Source organism: Dufourea novaeangliae, unplaced genomic scaffold (genome assembly GCF_001272555.1).
Source record: "Dufourea novaeangliae isolate 0120121106 unplaced genomic scaffold, ASM127255v1 scaffold287, whole genome shotgun sequence".
Taxonomy (NCBI): Eukaryota; Metazoa; Arthropoda; class Insecta; order Hymenoptera; family Halictidae; genus Dufourea; species Dufourea novaeangliae.
This window is the reverse complement of record NW_015374165.1, coordinates 180915-197021: the sequence shown is the minus strand read 5'-3', so window position 1 is coordinate 197021 and position 16107 is coordinate 180915. Positions and strand designations below refer to the sequence as shown.

The following is a 16107-nucleotide window of genomic DNA, read 5'->3' as shown; positions in this document are numbered from 1 at the left end:
CATCAAAATACTGCGTGTACACACTTGGATCATATCAATCCTTTTGATTTTGATATTTGTTTTCATCATCAGTGTTCTTGCGTTAGTGATAGAGTTGAGGGGATTTGAGAGCACACTGACACCTGTGTGTATTCATCTATGCGACGAGTCTCTTTGTAAATAATATGGAACCTGGAACCCAGCCGGTTGAGAGAGGGGTATGGAGACCCGAAATTGTGCATATCCCAAGCGCGGACGATTTCAAAACCGTGTTCTGCTCTCCTCTACACGTGGTTGGGTCTAACTGTACAGCTTTAGACCAGTTTCCACATGGAATGGACAGGCCGAAGGCCGCATACTCACGTTCTGTGACATTTACGGGGTGGAATACGCAATCTCGCATGTTACCACTCGCGATTAACGCACGTGACGATGTATCTATGTCATTGCCGACGGAGGACGAGGAACACCCACAGAAACAGTTTATGTTCCGAAAGGAGGCCATTAGGTATATGACATCTAAACCTGGCCTGTTCTCGGTGCGCGACATTTCTGCTGTCAAGTCTGGCAAGATGCACTTCACATGTGAAAAATACCTAATTAAGACTGATACATTAAGGAAAAGGTACGGACATCAATACCTTAAGATAGTGGACGGGTGTGTCGAATCTGACACCTTATCATGTGCATCATCTTACGAACGTTTACATATATATGACGATGTGGTGCACACCACAAGTTCTTCGAAGGATGACCTACAGCCCGATGCACCCGTTCCTCCGTCTGGAAAAAACGTAGAGAAACCATGGTCCGCTGCGTCCGTAAAGGTCCCTATTAGGGCAATGTCTATGGTGAACACCTTACACCAAAATGAGGCAGCAAAACAGCCAGCGTGGTCTGCTGTCGCCACAACGTTGTTGAATAGATTCAACGTTAGGGATGTAATGAACAGCACTCTTGCTCCTGCTGTCAGGGGTATGCAGGTGAGAGAAATATCAGCTGTGTCGTATGTGTTATCCACGGTAGGTAACTCAAATGCATCTTGGATAGACACTGCGCCTCTATTGAAGGGGCTATTATACGCATATCCTTCTTCACCTCATGCGTTTGTCCTCGACAAGGTGAGCGCACAGTTTATCAGAGGTGTTTCCAAGACGGACTCACAGTCATTCAAGTTGTACTGGACAGCCTTGGGTGCCTCGGATGTGTCAAGACATGTTGTGAGGGTTATGGCTGCTACCTTGCCCGCGTTTGTTGACATCGCTCGAGGGGCTGATCCTTATTTCAACGACAATCAGAATGTCAAATATTTCCAAACTGACCATATGGACTCGACTTGGACGGCCATTCCCATCACTACTCACATGTTGGGTGTCCCCTGGCTCCTGGAGTATGTGATGATGCATTTACCAACTTGTGCGTGGGCTGGCAGATCTAACTATGTTTGGAGATCCTTATACGACCACTATCCGACTAAGACCTTCACGAACAAGCTGAATGTACAAACTTCCGCTATTCCCGCTGCCCATAACGTCATGATCGGTGGATTTCTTAACATCATGCTCGTGTGCGTGGATGAAACGTCAACGTGCAACGCTGGATTCCTTGACCTGTCTGGCGCCGCCGCTCTCAGAGTGTATGTTGGAGGGCGGAAGCGAGCTCACGAGGTGGAGGAGGTTCTTGCTTGTATCTCAGACATCACGACCTCTGTAATGCATAGGACCACCACTGAGGGGTATAGGGCTTCAGCTACTAACATGTGTGCTGCAGTTGACTGTGTTGGAAAGCTGCTGCCTCAGGACGGCGCTATGCGCATGGCGGTTTCACTTGCTGCAGAGTTGAGTTCCGTGATGTTTGTTAATCCGTACCTTGAGGTTAATGAGATGACTCATCAGTACGGTAACGAGTTATTGGGCGCTTGGACTTTTGGGGGCGGGCGGCTTCCGGACGGAGAGCTGACCACAAAGGATGCTTGGGAGGGCACTGAGACGGAGCGCACCAACAGGCTCTGTTCTATGTTTCATGGCTTCAACTTCTCATCCCTGTCTCCATGTGGGTTCATATGGCCACTTCATACGTAAAGACACGCTCTGTAGACTTGTATGATGATAACACCAAAGGCACCAAGAACTTCGTGTCTACTGTTGTAGCATGGGAGAGCTCGTTTGTGAGTCCTCTGAGTGTTGGGTATCGAGCGCATGTAGCGACATCCTACTACAGGGTTTTGATAGGTATGAACATGATGGAGTCGGAAGAGTTCGGATATGTCATACTTAACATCCCCGGTCTGCAATCCACAATAACCATGCAGGCTATGGCACTCACACTGTCCTTGGGACGTATGCTCACCTTCAACGGTTTTGGACTACGTATGTGGACTGGATTTGACATGAGGAGTCAGTATCACGCCGCATATCCTTTTTCTGGTATTATCGGCGATTTGACATACAACTCTGTCATTTATGTTGATCCAACAATTCTCTCTGCCATAGCTGGAGTGGACATCGATGTATCCATCTACTACGCGGGCGCTAGTTGGGAAGACGACACCTGGGCATTCCATCTACCTATCCCGTATTGGATTTTGTCTGCTTCGAATGCTCACTTCGACACAGTAATGTCTCGCAATTTCATTTAGCGTTATGAGTCCGCATCTCGCTCATTACAGAGGTACTTCACTTGCATTGAAAACAGCACAATATCTGGACAACACCTCGCATCTGGCACGTTAGATTATAAGTCATCTAGACCCATAACTTTGGTGACAATTGGGTCAATATTCTTAGTGTATATGCCTCTTTCAGTTGACCAATGGTCATGGTTATCTACTAGGGCTTGGGCACATATAGCTAACCCAGGCCACATAACATCTTCCGCGATGTTGTTGTCAGTACGGTTCCACTTCGTACAGCCACATAACGACAACATAATTCGCATAGATAATTTTATGATTTTTGGTAACTCAGCGACTGGTTTGGTTGATGTTCCTATGCTTAGGTATCCCGACCCAAAACCTTTTTTATCCAAGGGCCCACAACATCTACAAACTGTTGTTTCCCCCCCCCCCCTGGATGGAAAAAGTGGCTTTTGCCCCACTGTACAAGAAAACAAATTGGATTTTGCCCCCTCCCTTCCTAGAGTTACAAAATTTTTGCATAATATTTAATATTGCAGTATAATTTGAAACACGACTAACAGCCTGTATTAATAAAACGCATACATTTTCAATGATTTATAACTTTCAAAACAAAATAAAGTGTGTCTGGCTACGTACAGCCTTTTTCACTATGGCAGTCGATGTGTTAATATTTTTGCTCCCCCCTGACTGATAACCTGGCTATGCCCATGAGTAGGAGAAATTACTTGGAAATATATGAAACTAATCGAAAAGACAGAAAAAAAACTCCAACAAAATAAAGTTTCGTTCTTTTAACTATTGTTTGCTACGATATAATCTACGAACTCATTTCTCGTAAACGCATCTTCCCAAACTTTTGAATCGGAGAGTGCGCGTATGTGTAAAACTACACTGTACCTGTCGCTAGAGTTTATTAGACGAAGAATGCACGGAAATTTGTAAAGCTTTGATGCCTCAAAAAATAGTTGTGATTATGCACAATATACAAAATACACTTGATTATGCATCATTAATAAACACTGAAATCAAATTTCAACTTTTGCTACGCCAAAGAGCAAGTGATATTTTAATTTTCATCTCTCGACGACGTTGTTCTAATCACGAATCTAGTAGACGATATAGATTCGTGGAAATCGCTTGTAAATATAAGTTAATATTACGACTTTCATTTATTTATTCACAAAGGACACTTAAACGGTAGAAGTATAACGAGTGTCTGCTTAATTGTACTCAGCGTTCTCTTTTGTAGTATTTAATTGGAAACTTTTTCTTAAGCAGAAAAGCTGCTCTACTTCTCATTCTTTGGATGCTTCGTAATTGTTGTAACATTCCTGCAGGGAAAATAACTTGTTTGCACTTTCCTCTTGTCATTCGTTCGTGAAACAGGCTTAAAAAATAAATTCAACAGGTTTTCAAACTATTTCCATCGATTACCCTGTCACTTTTCCGCTGAAGAATTTCTGTCGATTTATTAATCGTCGATAATTACGAGGAAACTTTATTCCTTACTCTGTCCGTTTCACCATGTCGGTCATTCACAAAGGCCACTTTTGAAAGGGAGACAATGAAAATTCCGTTCATTAAGACCACTTTTATACATTATTTACTGTAGCATTAACATCCCTCTGCAAATTGATTTTTGTAACCCTTCCACAAACGTCTTGTGATAATAGCTGTTTCTTAATTCCTTCCGTCGTCATTTACTAAACTTTCTTAAATAACATCCAATAATTCCCACTTCTCCTACAATTATTTATTCCTCAATCTTCCAGTGAGTCACCTTTCATTGAACAACTAGTGTTACACCCCAAGTTCCAAATATCTCGCAGTTCTTTAAAGAATTCATTCTTTCTGTTTCTGTTACTCATTCCACGAGCATTCGACCACGAAGGACACTTCGAAAGTAAATCAACGCAATGCGAATGCCATCGATTGTATGGAGTTAGTAATTCACAATCCATTGAAGAACGCTCGTGTCACTTCCGCCGGTAGAAATTAGTCGTGTATCATCTTGGAGGAACGACACGTTCGTAACGTGACTCGAGTGGCCGCCATACGTGTGGCAGAGAGACTGAAACAGATAAATTTCGTTTATTCTAAACACGGTCTTGAATCAGGGATCGCTTGTTTCGGCGATAGTGGCGATATTTCGATCGGACGAGGCATGAATATCGTGGAAATGAGAATGCCTTGCTGCAGACCAAAGGGTGTCTCATAATGCGTCGTACAGTAAGTTGGGGTAACTTTGACTCACAGGGTGACTTTCTTCCAGGTCAAAACATGATCTTTTTTTATTTTACAGCTCTGCAAATTATTAAATTAAGTTGATTATTACGTGAAAAGATATTTCACGAAAAAAGACCTGTGTAAGAGCTGCAAAATCGAAAATGATCATTTCCTCACTGTAGGACATAGTTACCCCCGACAGAGTCAAAATTACCCCAATATTAGTATTTATTTGAGAGATGGGTTCCGTATGGAGCACTTTAATGACCGATCAAATATTAACCCCTTTGCTACGACAGCGTCGTAAAACGAAAATATAACTTTCGAAGAATAAAAGCAAAATATTACACAAAAACATTATTTATTTGAAATGATATAATATCATTATTCTAAACTTTGCATTCAATGGGTCACGGATGCTGGTTACAACTGACATTAGTTATCCACGGATTACTTCGGGGTTGACGACTATAGCCGTAGTTATGAACGAAGGTTTAATATACACCTTTATGAAACTCACATTAACTGCCGATTGAGTACTATTGCTCATTTCAATCATAACGCAAATCAAAACCGTGTTACATTTCGTTCAGATTCTTTTATGTTTTTGTTTGGTATACACGGTGTTAATAAAAGTTCAGGACATTTTCTCAGAGTGGATTTTAGATGCCAAACTATGATAAAAATAAAAAATGACGAAAAAAATAAAAATACGAAATTATATGGATCTTTTTGGTGATAAAAATATCAAATAAAGTTCGTAAATAAATTGTTCCATAATTTTGTCGTACGGCTCTGGTAGAAAGAGCAGACAAATTTCCTTTATACCATTACCACTAACCGTACCGACCACCGGTCAAATGACCGGTTTTAAATACGGTACAAATAGGTATATAAAAGTCTCAGTACGGTTACTGTTAATTAGCCCAACCCTGTTTGCTTATATACTCTAAGCCCTGTAGCCAACGCGTCAGTTTATTGTGAGAAGTCATAGTTGGAACTTTGTGCCATGGCGACTCTCACAAAACACGAGTTTCGAGTGTTTATTTATTACGTACCACCTTAGCAGTTTCAGACTTAAACTTTTCAGCATTTTCTTCGGCCACTACAATGTGCACAACTTTTTTACTCACAAGTGCTTAGAAATAATCGAATGCAGTGTTTCTATAAGAATGTAAAGAGTCTCCTCTAATTGCCTATACCCGATTCTTTTATTCATTCTGATTGCCTATACGCGATTTTCCTATTCATTCTAATTGCTCTTTCAACAACATTAACATTTTCTGGAGTAACAACGTCTTCCGGGAGTCCTGTGTGTGCTTCGCTGTCGAAAACGAAAACTTGTCGTTGGGATTGAATTCTGAGAGAAAGACAATTCTCGCCAAATGGTTCACACATTTCTGTGAAACATTCTTCCTCAATTAAACTACACGAAAAGTTGAGTCTTGTGAGAGTCGTCATGGTACAACGTTTTAACAACGATTTCTTACGGTAAACTGACGCGTTTACTACAGAGCTTAGGGTACATACCTGTAACGGGTCGGACTATTCAACGGAACAAAGGAAATTGTTCTGTTCTTTCTACCAGGGCCGTGCGATAAAACTTACGGAACAACCTATGTATAATAAACCTATATATATATATATATATAGGTTTATTATACATAGGTTGTATCACATTTAATCTTGTTTTCGAGTTGTAGACAATTTCGAGGTGTTATCACTGTTTTTACAAACTGACAATAATTTAATACTGCTATTTACATTTAACTGCCATTACGCATTGTCGACCAGACGCCAGCAACCAGGTCGTCAGTAACCACTGGGTTCAAGAGAATATGTGAACTCATACGCACTTCACCACGTACCACGTCTACCGTCGACCAAATCGCTAGCGACTGGTCGGCAGAGCGTAAAGGCTTTACTGTATTTAAATTAATTGGATTTTTACTTCTGAGCATATTTAAAATCCATTGTTTATAGAAGACTTATTAAAAATATTGAAATACTTTGTTACAAAATAAAAATTCATAACAAACTGTTTTAGAGTATCAATTAAATGTCCTTCGTTACTTAAGAATTTGAGTACAACCAATTACCTTGGATTGACAAGCTGGATATGAAAATAGTTTAACTTTGCCGAAATCATCTCCAGTTGCCAGCAGCTTCGAATCCCCGCTGCGAGAACAATTATTTATATCTGTGCCATCCGCGCCTTCCGGCCAAATTCCAATCGTTTCGAAAGATATAATACATGTATGAGTTGCCCATTCTACATCCCTCAACATCGACGACTGTGGGATTTGACGGCAGACTCCAGGATTCCCTGCGCAATTTCAAAATTATATAATAAAGTCCGTGTCATTACAATAATTTAGTTAGCAGATTTATTTGTATACACATGGTCTGACTACGCGAGATAGACATCGCGCGATCTAAACATTTCATCCCGGTCAATGACATAAAAAAGTCAGACCTGGCAACCCGTGTGGAACACCGGAGAGAGATACATTGCTGGGTCTCGCAGAGGTCAGTCCTCGGACCGCTCCCTTGGGACCTAGAGCATGACGCGGTACTGCAGGCTGTCCTGGCTGCCGACGTAAGTGCTGTCTGTTATGCAAACGATACTCTAGTGTTCGCCAGCGAAGAGGACTGGAGAGGGGCCACCCGCCTCGATGAGGCGGGGGTAGCACGCGCGGTGGCGGTGATCTACCGGCTACGGCTACGGGTGTCCCGCATAAAACTGAGGCCATATGGCTGTGTGGCTGGTCTCAGTACGGGGTGCCTATCCGGCCATGTCGATCAAGGTAGTTGGAGCGCAGATTAGTGTAGGGCAAGAGATGAAATATCTGGGTAGCTCGTGGCGCTACAACGCCCACCTGGCCCGTCTGGCTCCGCGGGTGAAAAGGACGGTGGCCGCTTTAGGTCACCTGTTCCTGAACCTAAGGAAGCTCGGGAACAGGGTACGCCATCTATACATACAGGTGGGACGGTCGATAACTCTATACGTCTCGGCGGTTTGTGTGAGAGACGCTGTGGCTCGCTGGTGCAGCAGAATCCTACTACACTGGATGAAACGGATGGCGGCGAGTAGGGGCATGAGAGTATGAGAGGGTACCGCAGAATCTGTTTCAAGGCGGCGACCACTCTGCCGGAAGTAGTGCCACTTCAAATCCAGGCGTAACAATCCGCGGAGGTCTATAATGACTGCTGTGAACTCCGACATGGGAGGGGGGAGGGCATGGTTTCAACGAAGGGGGCAGTCTAAGATGTGCGGCGCCAGGCTCGAGACTAGACTGGTCTAGAGACTTGGTGGGACAAAAGCTGGGGAAGGATCATCTATCGTGTAACGAAGGTGTTCACCGGACATGGGTTTTTCGGTGAGTAACTTTGTCCCATAGGGAAGGAAGCGACAGCGCAGTGTTACCACTATGGAGATGCACAGGACACGGCGCAGCACACGCTGAAATCCTGCCTAACGTGGGCAAGAGAGTGCCGTGTCGTGGGACAAGAAGTCGTGGAACCTAGTTGCCTCCTTCTACGATCAAATTATGTTGTAGGAGGAGGTGGCGGGACGAAATGTGCAGAGAGCCGATGCAGCCCACTTTGTTCACATGGTTCCACTTTGTGCAAGGCGACTGCTAGCGGAGATAAGCGAAGGAGCTTCTGCCCCCCCCCCCCAGTGGCTCCAGACAAGCGCCGGGGCCATGGGCGCGACGAGTGGAGTCTCACTTTGCCAGCAATAGGCAGCCCAGAGGAGAAGTGGTATTGGGGCGTGGCCCTCGGAAACCACCGAGCAACGAAGCTCCGGGGGAGGTGGGAGCCTTGTGTAGCCTATTATCCTCTACAAGGATTCCCTGTGCCCCCCTCTAGCGAGTCGAAGTTGTCCACGGTGGAGTTTCTAGTCGATGAAAGTCCGGCACAGCCTCAGTCTCCCCTCTAGAGGCAGATCCATATATGTGCAACAGCGGGCACGAACACGCGCAATGCGGCGCGCACCCAGAATCCCGTCCACACTTCAGGGGGGAGACTCACACAATCAACGGGAACCGTGTATGTATATACGATGCACAAGAGAGACATTCGATTTCGTAGGAACCAAAATGAGCCTCGACAATTGCACAAATGTACTTTTCATGGGTATAGAACTCACGGGTAGACTGCCCTACAGGGTGGTCTGATCCGTATAACCACCAATAAACACATTTTAATTGAAAGAATTAGAATTTTAGAAAGTGTGCGATTGTGACAGACGCCGATGAAAACACACAAGATGGCTGCACAAGTCACATATTGTCAAATATCTCACGATTTAATGGTTTTTTCGTCAAAAGCAGAGCAGACCACCCTGTACACTACTATCACACTATCGTGGAAATTCCATTTGAGTCATTTTATCACTTCTGGAAGGCACATTTTGGTTCCTACGATTTGACGCGTCCAGACGCAGAAATAAACAGTGGTATAGTTCAAGGATTCTCCGCTAGAGGCGTTTATAGTATTTGTCAGCCACTTTGGCCTGCGTTACCACGAGCATCGATCAAACAGAGGGAGTCGGTAAAGTAACCTCGCAACACGTGGTGGATCGTTTCGATTGTCTTGTTACGCTGTTGCCACATGACAATTCTGCCCGCCAGGAGAATGATGGAACACCTACAGCCTACGGCTCGTGGCGAGATTTCTATTCTCGCCGAACGTAGGAAAAGAACGGCGCGAGGGAAAGAAATCCGAGAATTAAACAATACGTACTAATGTTTGCAAGGATGAATCTTCTTATTCGTACTTGCAATGATGCTAATTTTTTTCATTAATGAAATTACATACGAGATACTTGACATGATATTCTCGAGAAACAAATTGTAAAAATGGCACAATATATATTCCGGGTATTCCACATACGAAAAACATGGAATACTACACAAATCTCTTGTTGGAAATGATTATTATTTATTTTTTATTGACATAATTGACGCAGGTGTTATATACTTACACAAATATTTCATAAAAGAGACACAAAAGGAACACAATTAATCGCATACGCTCTATCAATCTTTCATTCGTCGCCCAGCGGAGATAGATTTTGTACTAACAACTGATTGCTGTCGCATGCGTACTTAGCGTATCATCTTCGCTGCGTCCGCACCTGTTCCAATACGTACTTTTTTTTTAAAATTGGACCAAACGACTTGAGTTTTTTTGAGAAGCTAGAAGGATTAACTTATTAGATGACATGTTTTCATTATTTCGAAAAAACTACAATTATTGGAATAACGAAGAAAATAGTACAAATATTAAAGAAGTTCTTTTTTCATTTCTTTTTTATGATCCTATAGTGAAAATTTAACAAATACCTCTTATACACTTAATTAAGATACATATACGCTGAAAATTGCAGGGTATAAGCTACAAACTATTAAAACTGGTTAGACTTACAAATCAGAGTTACAAATATGTTACAAAACTAAAAAACTTGTACTTTCGACTTATAAACCTTAAGATATTTTACTACTTCGGTGCCCGTAGCTTGTTTGTTTTGACCGACGAATTTTGTTATGACTGGGCCCGATAATGGTGGCCTGACCTAGGTCACTCTGAAAGTCACCATCGGGTGCGGATCGAAAACGAAGAGACAGGAATACTGTTTCCTTGGACGTCGACTAGAATGGTCATAAAACCAGCTTCCGATTTCACTATTGTTATTAAGCAGAATTATTGATATACATAAATACATAGATAGAGATGATATACTTAGTTATAATAATAAAGAAACTGTAACATCATAGCTTCACTTTTCTTTTTCTTAGATATATAAGTGTACAAGAGGCACATTTCAAATGTTCATTATACGCTAAGATAAAAAAGTTGAAAAAACTGTCTGTTACTATTTTTGTGCGTGTTTTGTCAAACATTTTCCTATACATTGTGAAACAACTAATTGCAATTAAATCATTAAAACTTAGTTATCTAGACTAATCCTTAACTTCTCATAAACATTCAAATCACTTTATGGATAACTAGCTGACGTACCCGCTCTCGCGCGGGCAGTTTTATATTGTAAATCATATTTTAGTTCGTATATACAGACTAGACTGTAATATACCGTGAATAAATAAGCAGCATGCAATTTTGGATAGTGCAATATGAATCACATCGATTCGCGGCCTTTTGAACATTTTTGTCTGCCTCAGCTCATCGTTTGCTAAAGAACATTGTCGCTTGACTGTTCCTTCGACTAACTTTGGTCAGCAGGAATAAAGGGGCTGTTGAGCGCCGGGCGAGAGGCTAGCGACCGACGATCGAAATACAATGTAAACAGATAAGGAATGAAACGCATGAATGAAAATTTAATCTTTTATAGTTTTCAGTGTACATTCATTAAAGTGTCACGAATGAAGTGAGGAGATTCTGCCGGTGGAAATGAGTCCTAATACGACATCATTCGGATTATTTTCAATAATATATCATTTTCATCCGTAACATTACGTATGAGTAACAATTGTTCAATTACACTCGAATTTGGACGCATTTTAATCGGGAGAATCTCTTCAATTCATTTGTGACATTTTCATTAACACGTTGAGCCCGGCGCCGGTCCCTGGGGACCGGCAGTGAACTTTCCGTGTGGCCGGCGTCGGTCCCTGGGGACCGGCACTGGAATTTTCGTTTGGCTGGCGTCGGTCCGTGGGACCGACAGTATTAAAGTTAAAAAATAAATATAGTCTGAATAAAATGTGGTCAAATGTAGTTTTAATGAAATTTATTGAAACATTCTAAACAAAAATACGGCTTAGCTTTACACATATTACAATACGTAACAACTTTTTTGGTCACATTTTTGGCTATCTTGCGTCCAAATAGTTTTGAATTGTCATCATAACATTTCAAAGGCGTGCCGCCGTTAACATTCGCGACCACGAGCTTTGTCACGCACAGGCAGGGCTTGTATGTCGGTAGCCGACAACGCTCACTAGCAGATAAGCTCTACTCAGTGCGTGAAGTCGCGGATCACCCTGCAACATTGCACCGCTTGATCGCTCGCTGCCGGCTGAATGGAAAGGACAGCAAATTCGGCGCCGAGCTCAACGTGTTAATATATATTGCAAATTGTAAAAGTTTAAATTTTCATTCGTGCGTCATTCCTTATCTCATCTATGTCTGTTTACATTGTATGCCGATGGTCGGTCGCTGGCCTTGGACGTTTGGCGAGAATCCAAATCTCGCCACGAACCATAGGCCGTAGCTTTTCCATCGTTTTCGTGACGGTCAGAAATGCGGGACATGAGGCAACAGCGTCAGAAAAATGATACTGTCCGGCAATACTGTCTTCGCGTAACAAATACAGAAACCCAACTTGATGGTAACGGGGAACAAAATTTATTTGTGGGTACTGCCGCTAGATGTCGTATTATCAAGCCGTCCCAAATATCGATTATGTGTTTCCGCTGGCGAGCGATTGTTTACATCAGCGCTTCGATCGATTCGGAGTTGGCCCCAAAGGAGTCACCCCCCTTAAGCAACATGCAACAGAATTGCCACTCAAGACCCTCAAGACTCTCAAGAAGGATCAATTTTAACGACCCGGCGCGCATTCGCAGCGCGCAAATGTTCGTGAAGACGGGGAAACACAGCTATCGTGCGCACGAGAACGCTCGGCGCGCATCATCCACGAATTTGGAAGGAGCTTTTTTATTTTTCTTAAATTAAAACATCGGTAGTAAAAAATAAACCGCTGAATAGATGAATAACACCTTGTTACGACGCGTTTTGCGCCGTGCCCCTTCCCGCCCGAAGTTTGACTCGGGCGCGGAAGAACCGAGAACCGGACCGCCCCTCCGCCGCTCCCTGCCTGCACGAAATAAGATCGAAGCGCTCCTGGAGGATTTGTAGGGGAATAATACCGTTAGAATTTGTATTAACCATGTGGTTATCTCGCGCCGAGTACCGCTCGCGAATGCAGGGCCGTCACGATAGGGGTCAAGGCAGGGCCAAAGACGCAATATCGCCCGTACCCACCGACTCTGCTACAGGGACCGCCCCGGAATCCCGTCGAGCGGCCGCTTAAGGGTCCTATCCCAGGGGGATAGGACAGGAGGAAAAAGGGCCTGCCCTCGCATCGAGCCTGGGCTTCGAGAGGCGCTTGGTCGGCCGAGGGGGCAACGGGAAACCACCCACCGGATAAGGATCGGCGACCCGGACGTCTTCCTCCGCAGAAGGACCCTCCGATGGAGGAGTCAGAGGGCAGGGAACCCGTGAGGCGTCGCAGCAACCACGTAGGAGGGTGTCAGACTGGGCTCCTCACACAAGGGAAGCGATCTCCGTGGCCAGGGGATCCTTCCTTGGCGTGTCGTCCCTGTGCCGAAGGAGCATGGCTCCACAGGAGTCACGGGGGGGTACGAGAGGCAATAGGACTGCGTAGTGGGGGGCCCGCTAGATCCTCGCGTCGCGTAACGAGCCCCGAAATCGTCACTTGAGTGGCCCGTATTACCGTGGAAGGTTGAGTTTTATTGTATCGCGCGTGCACAGGAATCCGGAAGGGAGCGAGACGGCCCGGAGAAATATCGTCACCTGTAAGTGAGCTCTCTCTTCTGTTCTCGTAAGGCAATCTAGATCTCGTTAGCCTGATTATGTCGCGATCGGAGAATTAATATCGTATCTCGCTAGCGCGCGCGGGAGAACCACGGCGGTTCCTCGGGAATAGTAATATCGTAATTCCGGGCAGCTTTCCTCCAGGACGCAGAAGTTACGCGACTGCCGCTCAAGTCATTGTATCGTATTATGTTATCGGCGGTATCGTAGTACCGTCCGACCGCGCCTCTGTAAATTTCGTATTAAACATCTCGAGCGGTCGGGGACCGCGTAATAGCGAAAGATAGAATCTCGTAGCGGAATCCGGTGATAGCGAAGGCGCGGGCTGCGACGATAGTCGACCGCTGAATTGTTTTCCTTTCCGTCGATAAGCCACCAACAACTGTTGTAACGCGGTCTCATCAGAGGCCGGCGAACGAAAACGGAAATAAATTGTTATTCGCTTTGTTAACTCCTTCTGAACGTTTATTTTTCGTGTTTGTGTCGTCCGACGGGAATCTTTGTCGCGAGGGAAGTCTATCGTTCCGATATTTGCGAACCCTGGAAACCCTCGTCGTGTGAACATTCGGTGGAGGGTGCTTTCTCCTCGGTCGTTCGGTAGAGTTCAACCCTTCGGTAGGGGCAGGTTTCGGTCCGATACTCGGGGAGTATCGGTCGGTACGGGAAAACGTACCTGGCGCCCGGAAAAACGGTCGGAGGGATTCTAATAGTATACATATATATATTTATACATAAAGGTTCTCATTATTATATAATGTACTCATATTATTGAGAAAATGTTGAGAGATTATATGGTCATATATGCCAACCATATACTCATTTATCACTTGCTTTATGACATTATTACTATACCTACGTGTACATAACTTTCTTCGAATGCACATTTTCATGCATTTACTTGTTAACACAAAACTTCTGGTCATCGGTCAACTTTATTACTGAAGGAATAGTCAGGTAAAGAATCGGCAAGAAAAGACGCAGCAGTCTCATCGCCTCTACTTACTGTTCCTTCGGTAATTAAATTACCCAGCTACCTAAAGCTTCGTTTTGAAGGTAAATGTACGAAAAAAGGGAAAGCCTCGTCCACCGTTTAGTTAGGTTTGTGAAACTACTTTGTTTTTCTACAATTATATGAAATTCTTGTCGGATCGGGACATGCCTCGACGTCGACTTAACCCTTATGTGAACAACCAAAATGTTAACGGTTGCTGGATAACCGGGGTACCGAGGTACCCCGAGCATTCGGTGACGATATATCAAATATACAGCGATAATTGTACTATCATATTTTTCTATAACTTTTAATTTTTTCTTTCTTTACCACATCAAGTAATGTTTTAAACATTTTGAGTGAAGCAATCATTCGAAATTACAATGCGAGTGGTGCTTGACCCTACGGATATAGTTGTTTCTGGTTTGGTGACGAGTGGAACCTTATCTTAGATATATAAACCCATATACGCACCGATGGAACGAACTAGAGAACGAAACAAAGGACTTGCATCAGTTCGAATCAGTTCTTGATACGAATACGACCCGTGATTTTCTGGTATATTAAAATGTTATTTCTTATTTATAAAGTTATATAGTTATATGTAAAAATGAAAGAATTAACAATAGAAGAATTTTCAAGGTAAATATTGAACTGCATATAATATCTAAAAACAATTATGAATTTTGTATATCGTCATAATATAAGGAACATACGTGCACTATATTTTTTTAAATTATCACAAGCGGAGAAAGATATTTATGTAAATGCATTATTGGGCGAAGAAGATTGTTCTAGTAATACATTATCTAGCGATGAGGATGAAGACTAGTTGCCGCAGCCACCAGCAGGGTTAGTGAATGAGAAAGTTTCGGAAAATGATCAGTATATTATTGAAGATGAGGCGAGTAAAGTGCTAACTACAGAGTCTGAAGAACATGAAAATACAGATCCAGAAAGGGAAGGCGTTAGTTATGTATCAGAAAATGTTTTTTGTGGCCAAAGATGGAACAGTCTGGAGTAAAGAACCGCCAGTTCACCAACAAGTACCATCATAAAACATTATCAGACAAAAAAGTGGTCCACATCGATCCACGGAAACTTTATCGATTCGCGATACTTTTAATTTTGTTTTATCGACTGAGATGATGGATGTTATTGTAAGGCATACTAATCGTAAGGCGAAAACTGTTTACGAAAGAGACAATCGCGATAATCCCATAAATTTGAAAATTTGGAAAGATCTAACGACGGAAGAGTTATCTGTATTCTTAGGAATTTTAATGAAAATGGTCGTAAATAATTCTAATGTTGATCATCTATATGATATGTGGAAAACAACTTCTTATCGACTGTACCGAACAGCTATGGGCCTGATTAGATTTCGCAATATTTTACGATTTATTCGCTTTGACAATCAAAATACTCGAGATGAACGTATAGCCAACGACAAAGCAGATCCCATACGTGATTTATGGACGATGCTAAGTTCAAATTTAGCGAAGGTTTATAAACCATCGGCAGACTTGACTGTGGACGAACAACTCTTTCTGTAATTGGGTTATAATTCCCGCCGTGAGCAATGTTAGGGCCCGCTGTGGCGCGTCGCTTCGTTCCGTTTTTTTTTACGTGCAACACTAGCTTATAGAAAACACGTGTTCTCGCGATAACTTTCCAATAGACGTAA

General features: G+C 43.1%; 1 protein-coding gene across 1 annotated transcript in view; it reads right to left on the bottom strand.

Annotated features, from left to right (window-relative positions):
* Window positions 1-3841: 3841 nt before the first annotated feature.
* Window positions 3842-16107, bottom strand: part of LOC107192017 (echinoderm microtubule-associated protein-like 2) — a 146145-nt gene continuing 133879 nt past the window's right edge. The window contains exons 16-17 of the mRNA XM_015581191.1: window positions 6943-7169; window positions 3842-4688 (exon numbers count right to left, since the gene is read on the bottom strand). Coding sequence (XP_015436677.1) covers window positions 4560-4688; window positions 6943-7169 — 356 coding nt within the window. The 3' untranslated portion in view covers window positions 3842-4559. The remainder of the gene's footprint in view (window positions 4689-6942; window positions 7170-16107) is intronic.